The sequence below is a fragment of the Staurois parvus genome, unplaced genomic scaffold (assembly GCF_062004578.1).
Source record: "Staurois parvus isolate SC_StPar_1 unplaced genomic scaffold, SC_StPar_1.0 ptg000025l, whole genome shotgun sequence".
NCBI lineage: Eukaryota > Metazoa > Chordata > Amphibia > Anura > Ranidae > Staurois > Staurois parvus.
The window spans coordinates 7380024-7392522 of record NW_028317821.1 but is presented as its reverse complement, the minus strand read 5'-3'; the positions used below and the strand labels follow the sequence as shown (position 1 = coordinate 7392522).

The 12499-nt window shown below is 39.0% G+C and overlaps 1 protein-coding gene across 32 annotated transcripts in view; it reads right to left on the bottom strand.

Annotated features, from left to right (window-relative positions):
• The window catches only part of MYBPC1 (myosin binding protein C1), a 161372-nt gene that overhangs the window by 75245 nt on the left and 73628 nt on the right, over positions 1 to 12499 (bottom strand). For 30 of the 32 annotated variants that reach the window (XM_089694308.1, XM_089694301.1, XM_089651797.1 and 27 more), the window contains 3 exons: positions 11990 to 12041; positions 6323 to 6379; positions 1203 to 1366 (listed from right to left, as the gene is read on the bottom strand). In XM_089694308.1, coding sequence (XP_089550434.1) covers positions 1203 to 1366; positions 6323 to 6379; positions 11990 to 12041 — 273 coding nt within the window. The remainder of the gene's footprint in view (positions 1 to 1202; positions 1367 to 6322; positions 6380 to 11989; positions 12042 to 12499) is intronic. The other 2 variants (XM_089651730.1, XM_089651802.1) reach the window with 1 other exon arrangement.

Genomic DNA, 12499 nt, shown 5'->3' with positions numbered 1-12499 from the left:
TAACCGTTTCTTACATTCTCTGGAGGACTTTATTGGTAAGGTTGACTTTCCGGGTCTACACACCTGTTATGGCCATTATTAGGTAGGTCACACTCTTTCTGTTGGATGTGTTATTAATTTATATTGTGGAGAGTAAAACAAGAACTAATACCTAAAACTATGTAGGTGCCCAGGAGCAAAACTGGAGTCAGGAATTATGGCAAGAAGACTTCACTACTTGGAGTATCCAAGATACATAAAAAAAAAGAGGCAAGAAGGGATACAGTATTTGAATGGAAAGTACAGCCTGATGGGCTCCTAAATAGCACTTTTGGATGCACTGATCCTTTATTAACTGTGCAACTGTAGCAGTACTTTTAATTTTGGGAAATGTTTTGTAATATATTCTATTTTAGGTTTAAACTCCATCTTTTTGATCAAGCACAATGCCTTTGACTTTGCCCATAACAGGCAATTATTCTCTGTTTTTAGTTGTTCTGACTGCTGTTAACTGATGAAAGGTGAATTGTTTGGGTTTTTTGGATTACTGCATGCTTGTACCACCAAGTGCATCATATGCAACAGTGTGGATTTGCCCTTCACGTGTTTTCATACCATAAAGTTTCTTATGCTGGGTAGACACAGGCCAAATATGGTCCAAAATCAGCCATTACAGTAGAAACTAGCTGACTTTTAGCCCATGTGTACTGCTCCCTGTCTAACACAAGCCGGTCTCATATCCTGCTTTTGTCAAACGGGCATGGTTGGAAAACCAGTATCCGATTGGCATCCAATCAATGCTCTCAGCCAATGGCTGTGAGCGCTGACCTGTGTGTTTTGGCAGGCACAGTCCCCCTGTCAGAACACAATAGCACAGCGGGGAAGATCACTGTACTAACATAGCTTGTGTTAGTACAGCGGTCTGTCTGTTTTTATTCATTAAGCCCTCTGGGTTTAATAAAAAAAAATTACTTAAAGTGTACTAGTCATTAGCCTTAGGAGCCTTATCATTTGAACCACTTAAGCTATTGTAGGGTTTTTCACACTTCTGCTTCAATAAATTTAGTACTGATTTTCATTGCTGGGTTGTTTTCACATCTCTTATTCTGTGGTTCACGCACTTCATTGCTTGGGAGTATATAACAAAGTACTACATTTGGTGAGCTTGTCAAGCATTGCCTTGTGCTTTGTGCAATATGCCCATGTGTCTTGGGATACAGTACCTGCGCTCTTCTTCTCCTCTCTTCTCATACGTTTCAGTCTTTTGAGCATCCCCCTCAGGTCTGTAATACCATACTGAAATGCAATCTTCTCATATTCATTGGGACTGGCGTTCTTCAGGATCTCCCATACATCTATCTCTGGACCTTCTTCTGGCTTAACCTCTCTAATTTCAGCATAAAGAAATTAATAGATCAAACTGAGACAAGAGCATATGTATTGTTTTATGGAGACCACATAGCTGAGTAACTGCTTTTTTAGATGAAAACTATTTTAAAACCCTTAGAGCAAAGAGGTAATATTTTTGTGAGATGTAAGAAAAATACATAATTGGTGGATTTTCCTTGACTACATTTTTAAATATTAATTATTTTTTATTTTGATGGTCCATGCTATTTTTGTAGCTATAGTCACATACATTTTAAAAGATAAATAATTATTGTTTGTTATGTGATGCAGCATTCCAACTTGTCCTCCAGAATGAAAATTTCACATTTGCTGACAATGTGAAATTAAGTTTGTTAATAATCCAGAAACACATGCACACAGTTTGACTAAAAGCATCTGGTTCACCAACCAGTCAAACTGTATGAACACTGAAATACGGCATACATTGATAATATCTGCATGACCAATTTCAGTGTCTTGCACAGGGCAAGTATTTTGTGTTTTGCTGGAGGACTTTTGCCTTTTGCACATGGTTTGGTCTGGGATGACAATATTCCGTGCATACATTATATTGACCAACACAATGATTTGATGATGTTTCAAACATAATGAACTCCATGTATAAAAACTGAAAGAAAGTAAAGTATAAGTGGTCATAGCAGTGCAACATATGTTTAAGGCAATAGGGTGGCTTAGTGATTAGAACGGTGGCCTGTCAGTTTTGGGGCTCTGGATGCATTTATTACCAAGGATACTTTTTGGAGTTTGTATGTTCTTACTGTGTTTTATTGGGTTTCCTCACACAGTTCAAAAACCTTTGCTCCGTCCCCCTTCAGGTTAAATAACTCATACATTCTTGCTTCTGGTTTCCAAGCAGTTTGTTTTCAGCATGCTTCAGGTTTGTATGCTGGGCCACCAAAAACAATGAATATGCATCTTCTCAGCCGAAACTAGCTGCATTTTCAAAAATTACAGCCCACAGACATGGGTGAATGGAAACTACCACTGAATACAATAGTACTTGCTGAATTCCTTGCTGATCCTGTGTGGTTTGGTTTCTTGCCAAACTGCAGGCAAACAGCAACAGTGAAATGGGCTCTACTTATAGTGCAAAAACAGACACTGCTCCAGGTGCGTGCACAATGGTTGTTTACTAGCTGTCAAATCCACTTTCACATGACTGGGTGCTGGTCTGGTTCCCAGCCGGAAGATATCTTGCAAGTAGAAATGGATGACGGCACTCAAGGCTGTGACAATGCTAAAATCCTTTATTGCTGATCCATTAAAAGCCAGACATCACAATGCAACAGGTAGGGAACTGCGCTGATACTCTTCAAGCACCTAATCATAACAGAGCACACATGTGATTTCACTGGTATAAATAAACATACCACTATACCAGCTGAACCCAGTTAGCAGCTCTCGTTCCCCAAGACACAAAACACAGCAACTGTAACAAACATGAATACTCCCAATTTTGTTGAAAGAACAAAATCAAAAACAGCACCCGCCAGTACAATGTATCAAATACATATAGAAATAAATATATCATATAATGAATAATATAAAATAAATACATGGAACTTCTTAAAAGAATAATAATTGCAGAATAATCTGAACCCCCGGATATACAGGAAAAAAAAAACCTTTTTGGCAAGCTTATTCGTTTTCTAGCTGCCCAGTTTTCTAAAAGATACAGGGTATCTGTTACAGAGTGGCAGGAAGACCTAACATGGCTCACTTGTGATGTTGCAAGCCTCTATTACTACATTCCACATAGATTGATAATTGAAGCAGTATTTTTTTATTTACATCAACACGCTGACCTTTCTGTTGAGGTTTGTGGGTTTATCTTGGAAGTACTTGAATATCTGTCAACTCATAACTATTTTATCTTTGATGGGGTGTATTACCTGCAGAGAAGAGAGAAAATTATCACCCTCACTCACCAACCTCTTTATGGGTTGGTGGGAGCAGGACCACCTCTATGAGAGTGATAACCCCTACAGGTTCATCTGTGATCTTGGAGACATGAATTTCAACAGCTGAAAATTTGAGGCTTACCGGTCTCATCCATAATATGGATGTCATTTAATGACGTACTGCTAATTGCAAAACCTGGTCACCTGTTTATATAGGAAACCTCTGACACTTATGGCACAATTTAGCCACTCTAAACACACTATTAAAAGTATTCCAGTGGGCCAGTTTTTACAGCTTTGCTGCATTTGTAATGGTATTATGAATTTTGAACATGAAGCCTCTTTGCTTTATCAGCGATTATGTGAACAGGGTTATCCGATCTGGATCTTAAATAGAGCTCACAAAATTGCTAAAGGTAAAGACAGAAAGGAACTCCTTGTCAGTTCAAAAGTCAACCAGCCAGAAGAAATAAACCCACTTATGTCACTTCTTTTAGTTTAAATATGTGGGAGATATTGTGAAGAGATACTTACCTATATTGTTTAATGACCAGGTTTGCTCCAGTATTTTGAGTGATGGTATCAATATCGACTTTAAAAAGCCCCCTCTTTAAGGAATCTTTTGTCTCCTAGCTTTTTTTGACCTGGTCCCTCGTCAGTCTGTTATGTTGCTCCATTTTAGTTGGAAGTATCCCTGTAGGGCACTGAGGTGTCCGTGCTGTTGAGGCATGTCCTGACAGGAGACACCGTGTGTTCTACAGTTAATGGTAAACCTTTTAAGATCAATATGTTTTTAAACTGCAATGCTAAGTATGTGATTATGTGTGGTGTGTGCTCGGTACAGTATGTGAAACGCACTACTAGAAGGCTCAGAGATCGTTTACACAGTCATGTGTATGACATCAGTAAAAATCGTTCAACTAATGTAGCCTTACATTTCAACAGTTATCATGCTGGTGACAATTCAGCAGTCCACAAAAAAGTCATAGAGGTGAGGACTTTCAAGAGAGGTGGAGATTTGTTCCGGCTTTTGTGCAGGAGAGAGATGTTCTGGATCTTCCAGTTTCAAACTAGCTTGCCAGGTGGTCTCAATTTTGAATGGGATGTCACTCACTTTTGAGTGGTTCCTTTCCTCTCTCCTGCACAGGCTATCTCTCACTTGTTCTTGGTTTCCTTTTTAATTGTGTTTTTTCTCTTGCTTTTGAACTTTTGACATTTTCTGTTTATGGTTTTCAATTGTTTGCGCGTAACTGGTCTTTTATTTTCTACATTTTTCCTCCCTTTGCTTTCTTTCTTTTTTCACTTTCCTTCTTTGTTTTTCCTTTTTTTTCTTTTAATTTATTTTCCCCTATGTCTCTTTCTTAGTTTTTCCTCTTGCAGTTGATCCCAAGATTAATAAGATGGTTATTTTATTGATCATTATAGCACAAATGAGAGTATTGTGTGTATTTAGGGTTCAGATTTTTCTGGCGATTATTATTATATTAATAGCATGCCATGTATTTTTATATTGTATCATTCATTATATGATATATATAATTTCATTATATTGATTTTTTTTGTGTCTTGGGTAATGAGATCTGCTAATTGGGTTATGCAGGTTTAGCGGTCTGTGTATTTATACCAGAGAACTCACATGTGTGCTCTGTTATGATTAAGCGCATGTCTGCGTGAAACGCATGAGCGTTGTTCCAAACCTGTTGCACAGTAATGTCTGGCTTTTAATGGATTACCAATAAGGGATTTTGGAGTTTTCACAGCCTTGAGTGCAGTCATCCATTTCTACTTGCAGGGCTGTACCGATAGTTTGGCTTCTATCAAAATGGACCTTAATGTGTAATGTGTGTATGTAAGACCTGGCACATTGGGGCATGGACAGATATAAATGGGACTTCAGAATACTATTTCTAATATATGTATACATATCTATCTATCTATCTATCTATCTATCTATCCATTTTATATACATCGTGAGTCTAATGTGTTATGGGCAATACCTTGACTTTCTTTCAGTTTTTTACAATTGGTCCTATTTAAGATGGTTTGGACACTTTCATTTGTTCTGAAGACATTTCAAATTAATAGACTTACAGAGCAAGATTTAATGATGTCCAAAGATTTTGAGACAAAGACTTTCAAATAAATTGTAAATAGATTTTACAAGTCTCTATAGCTCTACAGCATTTTTCCAATCCTAGAAAGAAATTATATTTTTTTAAATTTAACATGTCTGATGGAATGAGGCGTTACTAAACATGTTAAGTGTCTTCACCCATTGAATTGAAGGTTAAGGTATACTTCCAATTATCTAATCATGTGAAATATAAATACCCGCTTTTCACATGATTCGATAACTCAATGTTCACTCAATTTATTCAGTGAAGATAGTCATCTTCTTTAGTAAATCAGCCTCACAGAATAAGGCTTGCCATACACAAGAAATGGACAAAATTTGTAGAACTCTTTTGTAGGTCTTGAACAAAACTTTAACAGACAAGAATGTATTTGTATATGTTAAAGCAACAGTACCACAGTTCATTTGGCTTCAATTGCCTACACTAGATATGTTCAGAAGGCTCCTCATCACATTGCTCTACATGGGAAAGATTTCACTAGTCCCTTAGAGTATATGATGCTTTCCAAGGTGAACAAGGTCATTTAAAGCATCTCTCATACTCTACTAAGGAGTATCCCACTGTATGCAATAGTAAATACACTTGTGTGTATAAACACGCATGCATAGACACACACATACACACATATATATATATATATCATGCAAAATTAGTAAATTACAGTTTAAACACAAAATATAGCAGATAAAGCTATGCAGGCATATGCACTAATCAAGCATTTGATAGTTAGAAGGGTTCATCAGTATCTGGACACATGGTAAAGGATATAACAATACCAAAGTTATGAGCTTTATAAGGGAAGTCAGTAAAGGGACTTTAAATTGAACTGACAACCTGGATTTAGACAGCTGGATTTAGATGCCACTTGACACGGCATGACAACACTGCATTTCTCACCTACGTTTCAGGAGACCACTAAAGTCAAGTTCTCCTGCATCTTCTTGTCCTTCACCACTGTCATTAATATAAAAATATCAATTCTCTGTTTATCACAAAAAGACATTTAAATCTGTGTTTAAGAAAATTGCCTCTAATGACACACAAATATGGCACATCACTGTTTTCTCTAGATAGACAAAAAAATCAAGCACAATACAGCTTATTTAACAGAATATAAGCAGTAGAACATGCACTGCAAACAGTAGCAACCATTAGCTATTACTTTCCAAGCCAATGAAGGCTGGGAAAATGCAATATTTGATTGGTTCCTCACTGTTGCAAAGCACTGCTTTTGGAAAGTTATTAAATAAGCTTGTGTTGAGTCTAGATATGATCTTACAAGACAATGTTTTAACATATAACCTGTATGTTGGAAAACATTATCTTGGTTTGTGTTTTAAATACCATAGTGAAAAGAAATAATTAAATAATGAATATACAACACAAAACACAAACCAGCTTTAGGCCTCTGTTCATTTGTGTACATGTATTCTTTCAATTAAGTCCAAATAACACTCAGCCTTTGAAACTCCCTGTATTAGCAAAAAAGAATACACTACATCATGCAAATATTCTTACTCACTGAAAGAGTTAGGATTTTACCAGTTAAGATCATGTGATCTAGGGTGGCACAAAGGTGTGCTGTCTATGCCTCCTTTGGAAAAATGTAACTTTTCCTTTCCTGGTGACACAAAAACTATACAGGAATTGAGGAATTGCAACCGCTGTTGTGTGTGCAGGTAGAAGTATAACATCAAGAACAGAAAAGTCAACAGCAGTCATGCATAAAATAACAAATTCATAATAAGTAACACAGTAGATGGTATGTCAAAAAGTACATTGATCATGTTGTAACAATGGATCAGTGCGAAAAACCAAAGAACATACATACACCTATAGCCTGGAATCAGGCGTTGGTGAGAGAGGTGTCAGTATATGAAATTCACTGATTCAAATCAAGAAATACATAAGAACAAACCGCAATTTGTCCCTGTGGGAGAGCCAAAAAACAGGAGGGGGGAGGGGGGAAGGGAGGAGAGAGAAGTAAAAGAGAGCAAGAAGGACTCAAAGAAAGGATGTCAAGAGCACCCATACCCGCGTTGTGGAGTCTCTGCAATTATAGCAACGTAAAACTATCTATTGAAATAGAAGGGTGGGCATGTTGGATCCAAGGAGTCCATAATTTAAGAAATTTCTCGTGAATATCCAAAAGAATGCTGGAAAGCTTTTCGTTAATAAGAAAAAAAATCTAGGCGGCGGTGAACTTCTGCAGAAGGTATAAACTGCTGTTTCCAACCTTTCACTATGGTTTGTTTTTCCTTCCGAAGTACATACAGTTGCAAGAAAAAGTATGTGAACCCCTTGGGATTACGTGGAGTTTTGCATGAATTATGCATAAAATGTGCTCTGAACGTCATCTAAGTCACAACAATAGAAGAACACAGTCTGCTGAACATAATACTACACAAACATTAGATGTTGCCATGATTTAATTGCAAATAACATGTAAACATTCACAGTGCAGGGAGGAAAAAGTATGTGAGGCCCTAGCTTAATGACTTCTCCCAGAGCTTATTGGAGCCAGGAGTGAGCCAACCTTGACTCCAATCAGTGTGATGATATTGGATGTGTTGCTGACAGCTGTCCTGCCCTTAAAAAACACACACCTGTTTTGGGTTTACTGGTTTCAAGAAGCACTGTCTGATGTGAACCATGCCTTGCAGAAAAGAGCTCTCAGAAGACCTACGATCAAGAATTGTTGACTTGCATGAAGCTGGAAAGGGTTTCAAAAGTATCTCCAAAAGCCTTGATGTTCATGTGTCCATGGTAAGACAGACTGTCTACAAATGGAGAAAGTTTAGCACTGTTGCTACTCTCCCTAGGTGTGGTCGTCCTGTAAAAATGACTGCAAGAGCACAGCGCAGAATGCTGCATGAGGTAAAGAAGAATCCCAGAGTGTCAACTAAAGACCTACAGAAATCTCTGGCACATGCTAACATTTTTGTTGACAATTCTACAATAAGGAAAACATTAAACAAGAATCAAGTACATGGGAGGACACCACGGAGGAAGCCATTGCTGTCCAAAAAGAATATTGCAGCACGTTTGAAGTTTGCAAAAGAGCACCAGGATGTTCCACAGCACTACTGGCAAAATATACTGTGGACAGATGAAACCAAGATTGAGTTGTTTGGGAAGAACACACAACACTATGTGTGGAGAAAAAAAGGCACAGCACACCAACATCAAAACCTCACCCCCACTGTAAAACATGGCGGAGGGAGCATCATGGTTTGGGGCTGCTTTGCTGCCTCAGGGCCTGGACGGATTGTTGTCATTGATGGGAAAATGAATTCCAGAGTTTATCAAGACATTTTGCAGGAAAACGTACGACCATCTGTCCGCCAACTGAAGCTCCGCAGAGGATGGGTGATGCAACAGGACAATGACCCAAAGCATACAAGTAATTCAACAAAACAATGGCTGCAACAGCACAGAATACGCCTTCTGGAGTGGCCCAGTCAGAGTCCTGACCTCAACCCGATTGAAATGCTGTGGCATGACCTTAAGAGAGCGATTCACACCAGACATCCCAAGAATATTGCTACACTGAAACAGTTTTGTGAAGAGGAATGGTCCAAAATTACTCCAGATCGTTGTGCAGGTCTGATCTGCAACTACAGGAAACGTTTGGTTGAGGTTATTGCTGCCAAAGGAGGGTCAACCAGTTATTAAGTCCAAAGGTTCACATACTTTTTCCTCCCTGCACTGTGAATGTTTACATGTTATGTGCAATTAAACCATGGCAACATCTAATGTTTGTGTAGTATTATGTTCAGCAGACTGTGTTCTTCTATTGTTGTGACCTAGATGACGTTCAGAGCACATTTTATGCCCAATTCATGCAAAACTCCATGTAATCCCAAGGGGTTCACATACTTTTTCTTGCAACTGTAGGTAGCCAGCTTAAATTGGTATTTGGTGAGACACAGGGGTTTCAGATGTAGAAGGACATGCCACGGGTCCTTTGGGAAGGGGCAGGCTAGTAATGAATATAGAAGATTAAGAACCTTTGTCCAGAACCAAGAGAGCATAGGGCATGTCCACCATATGTATAGAAGATGTCTCTTGGGGTAGAGCATCCTCATAAACAGGTGCCGGGAGCAGGTGGGTGAAGGTGCACCAGATGGGGCAGGACCAGGTACCACCTTGTGACAGTTTTAAAGGCAGATTTGATAGTGAGAATATTGATAGAGCAGGAAGTCAAGGTTGTCCATATTTGTGACCAGCAATCCCTATGGTGCTGTGAAGGTCCCTTTCCCACTTGGAAACATAAGTGTGATTGTTAGGATTTTGGAGGTTGTTTAATTGTGAATAAAGAGTAGATATAAGTTTGGGGGAAAAAGGCATCCTATGACAAATATGTTCGAGCAAGGACAGTTGGGTCGTCGGATCTTTATTGGAAAACACTAAAGTCAACCAATGTTTGATTTGTAGGAATCGAAAGAGTTCAGTGTGAGGGGCTTGGTATTTGTCCCATATTTCCGCCCAGCTGTAGATAAACCAACCAGTGAGGAACGAGTGGACGCATGAAAATTTGTGGGAAATCCACCAATAAAAGGCGCTAGGGGACTCAAGGCCTGGAAAAAACAGAGGGTTGCCCAGAAGGGGGAGAAGTGGCAGATGAGGAGAGATTAGACCACTGGCATATTTGGTGGAATCCCATATCCCGCAATGAGTGGTCCATTAGGGGACTGGTTGTGGCCTAGATTTTGCCAGAAAGCAAGAGAGCGCTTCCAAAGTGACCCATGTGGGGGCTTGCTGTGCAGCATATGTAGGGAGATCATAGATGTGATTTGAGCTGCCACATAGTACTTAGAAAAGTTGGGGACCCCTAAGACCCCTTGTTTCCTGTGTATGAGCATGGTGTGTTTGGTAACTCAAGGTCTCTTGTTAGACCAGACAAATCTTAGGACATAATTCTGAAATTACTTAAGGGTATAGGAGTGGACAGGGAGAGTTCGGAATAGGTATAGGAGCTGGGGAAGAATGGTAATTTTTACTGCATTGATTCTGCCTATCCATGAGAGAGGTTGGTGAGACCAGGACGTGAGTAATGTTTTACGGGAGCGGAAGGTTGGGATGTAATTGGCCTCATAGAGGGTGTGGTAGGATTTAGTGAGATGGATTCCAAGATAGTCTAGGTGGGCAATGGGCAGGCTAAATTGTAATTTTGTTTTAATAAGGTGATCTTCTCCTCAGGGAGAGAGATATTAAGGGCCGAGCTTTTGTCTTCATTTACTACCAGACCAGAAATATCGGAGGAGCGTGTGAGGATAGATAAAAGAACAGGTAGCGTGATGTGAGGTTGAGTCAGGGTCAGGAGCAAATCATTTGCAAATGCGCTGACTTTGCATGACTGTTGGGCAACCGCAAACCCTTTAATGTTCCATTTGTGTTTTCATTGGCGAAACTGTTCCAGTGGTGGGGAAAATACAGACAATACACTCTAGCAGAGGTTTTAATCCTTACCCAATCATTGGAAAATGAAAAAGGATTGACTGGTACTGAGATTTAATTTGTTACTAATACAACACTTTGCTGGCTTTAATGACTTTGGTCACTTTAGTAGGAGATGGTGGGGCTGAATCTGGTGAAACCTTACTACATTCACTAAACTCTAGGGAAAGTTCCCTTGCAAACTGAACACCCAACTGCCTATAGTAAATCAACTCCAGTGTGTCAAACCACCACAACGCTGAAGTGCCAACAGGTGATTTCTGTTGATATTTCAGACAGGCAGACATAAGGGACCCAAATTCAGTAATGACCTTCATTTTTTCAGCTGTTTAACCATTGAAGGATCTCTACATTTTCCATTCTTCCAAACAGTTTTTTTTAAGGTTTTCTGTGAACCTTCTGGGAAGACTGGCCTTCATTTTCCACTGTGTCTAGGAGAGAAAGTGAGGGAAATCTTCCCAAACGTGGACCTGACAGCAGTTCTAAACTTTCATAACTGGAGCTCCAATTTAAAGCTAGTGGATATTGTTATTGATCAGGGAAATTCCTTATCTGGAAAAGGCAACAGTGAGGAGTCCTGCCCACTGGCAGAAATGTACAAGCCATTACCATCAAGTCCACCTAAAAGGGAAAACTCAGTTATAATTGGAGTCCAAAAGGCTGTCAATAACTGGCTATTTAAATCTCTGCAGACCACAGTGGTGAGATCGCAATTTTTTTTGGATCTATTCCCAGAATTTTAAGAGTCCTCACAACTCAGGCTGGGAAACCACAGAATTGCCACAGCAGGTGTGAATACTTGTAAACCCAAGTTAATAGATTTAACCACCAGTGTCTGAAGAAAAATAAGAAACTGTCAGGTTGTTTATGTTTCCAGTATCTACCAAAAACTGTAATATCAGCATGGATAAACTGACCCTTTAATTAACTATTGAAGCTGCGTTATGCAATGATCCTTTTCAGAGCATAAGGTTGATTATATTTATATCACTAGAGGTTTTTTTTACTGAGGCTGTAAATGAATAATTTATAGTAGCCTATCACATTTTGGATCTTTGTAAATTCCAAGAGTTAATGCACTTCACAACGATTTCAATAATTTACCTTCTCTTGAATGCAGATCTAATGTCCAGAGTTTGGGAAGCATCTGGTGCAGCTACACAGCATACAGGAAAAAAATAATGAGGAAAAATGTAATTTGTAGCACTGCATATGCTTTAGGATATATGAAAAATAATTTATAAAATCATCCTTAAAGTGGTTGTAAACCCTTACATATACCTAGTGAATTTACTGGCCTCAGGTGATACACAGAGATTTAAAAAAATCATCCTACATAAATTGTACCAATTTATCTACAGCTGTCTGTCCCATTCAGTATATCCATTCAAAGTCCAGAAATTACACAGAATTTATCAGCTCTCTAAAGCAGGGGGCAGGTAGCTGAAGTTATACTCAGTGAGGAGGTCTCTGAAAGCTGATTAGAGGGTAGGAACATACCTCCCTTCACACAGCAACAGAGCTGAGGCTGTCAATCACAGGCTGTACCCTCCCCTATCACTATTTTTTCTTGGTGTTAGGAAAGCTCATCAGAAGTGACTCATGTTTATAGCA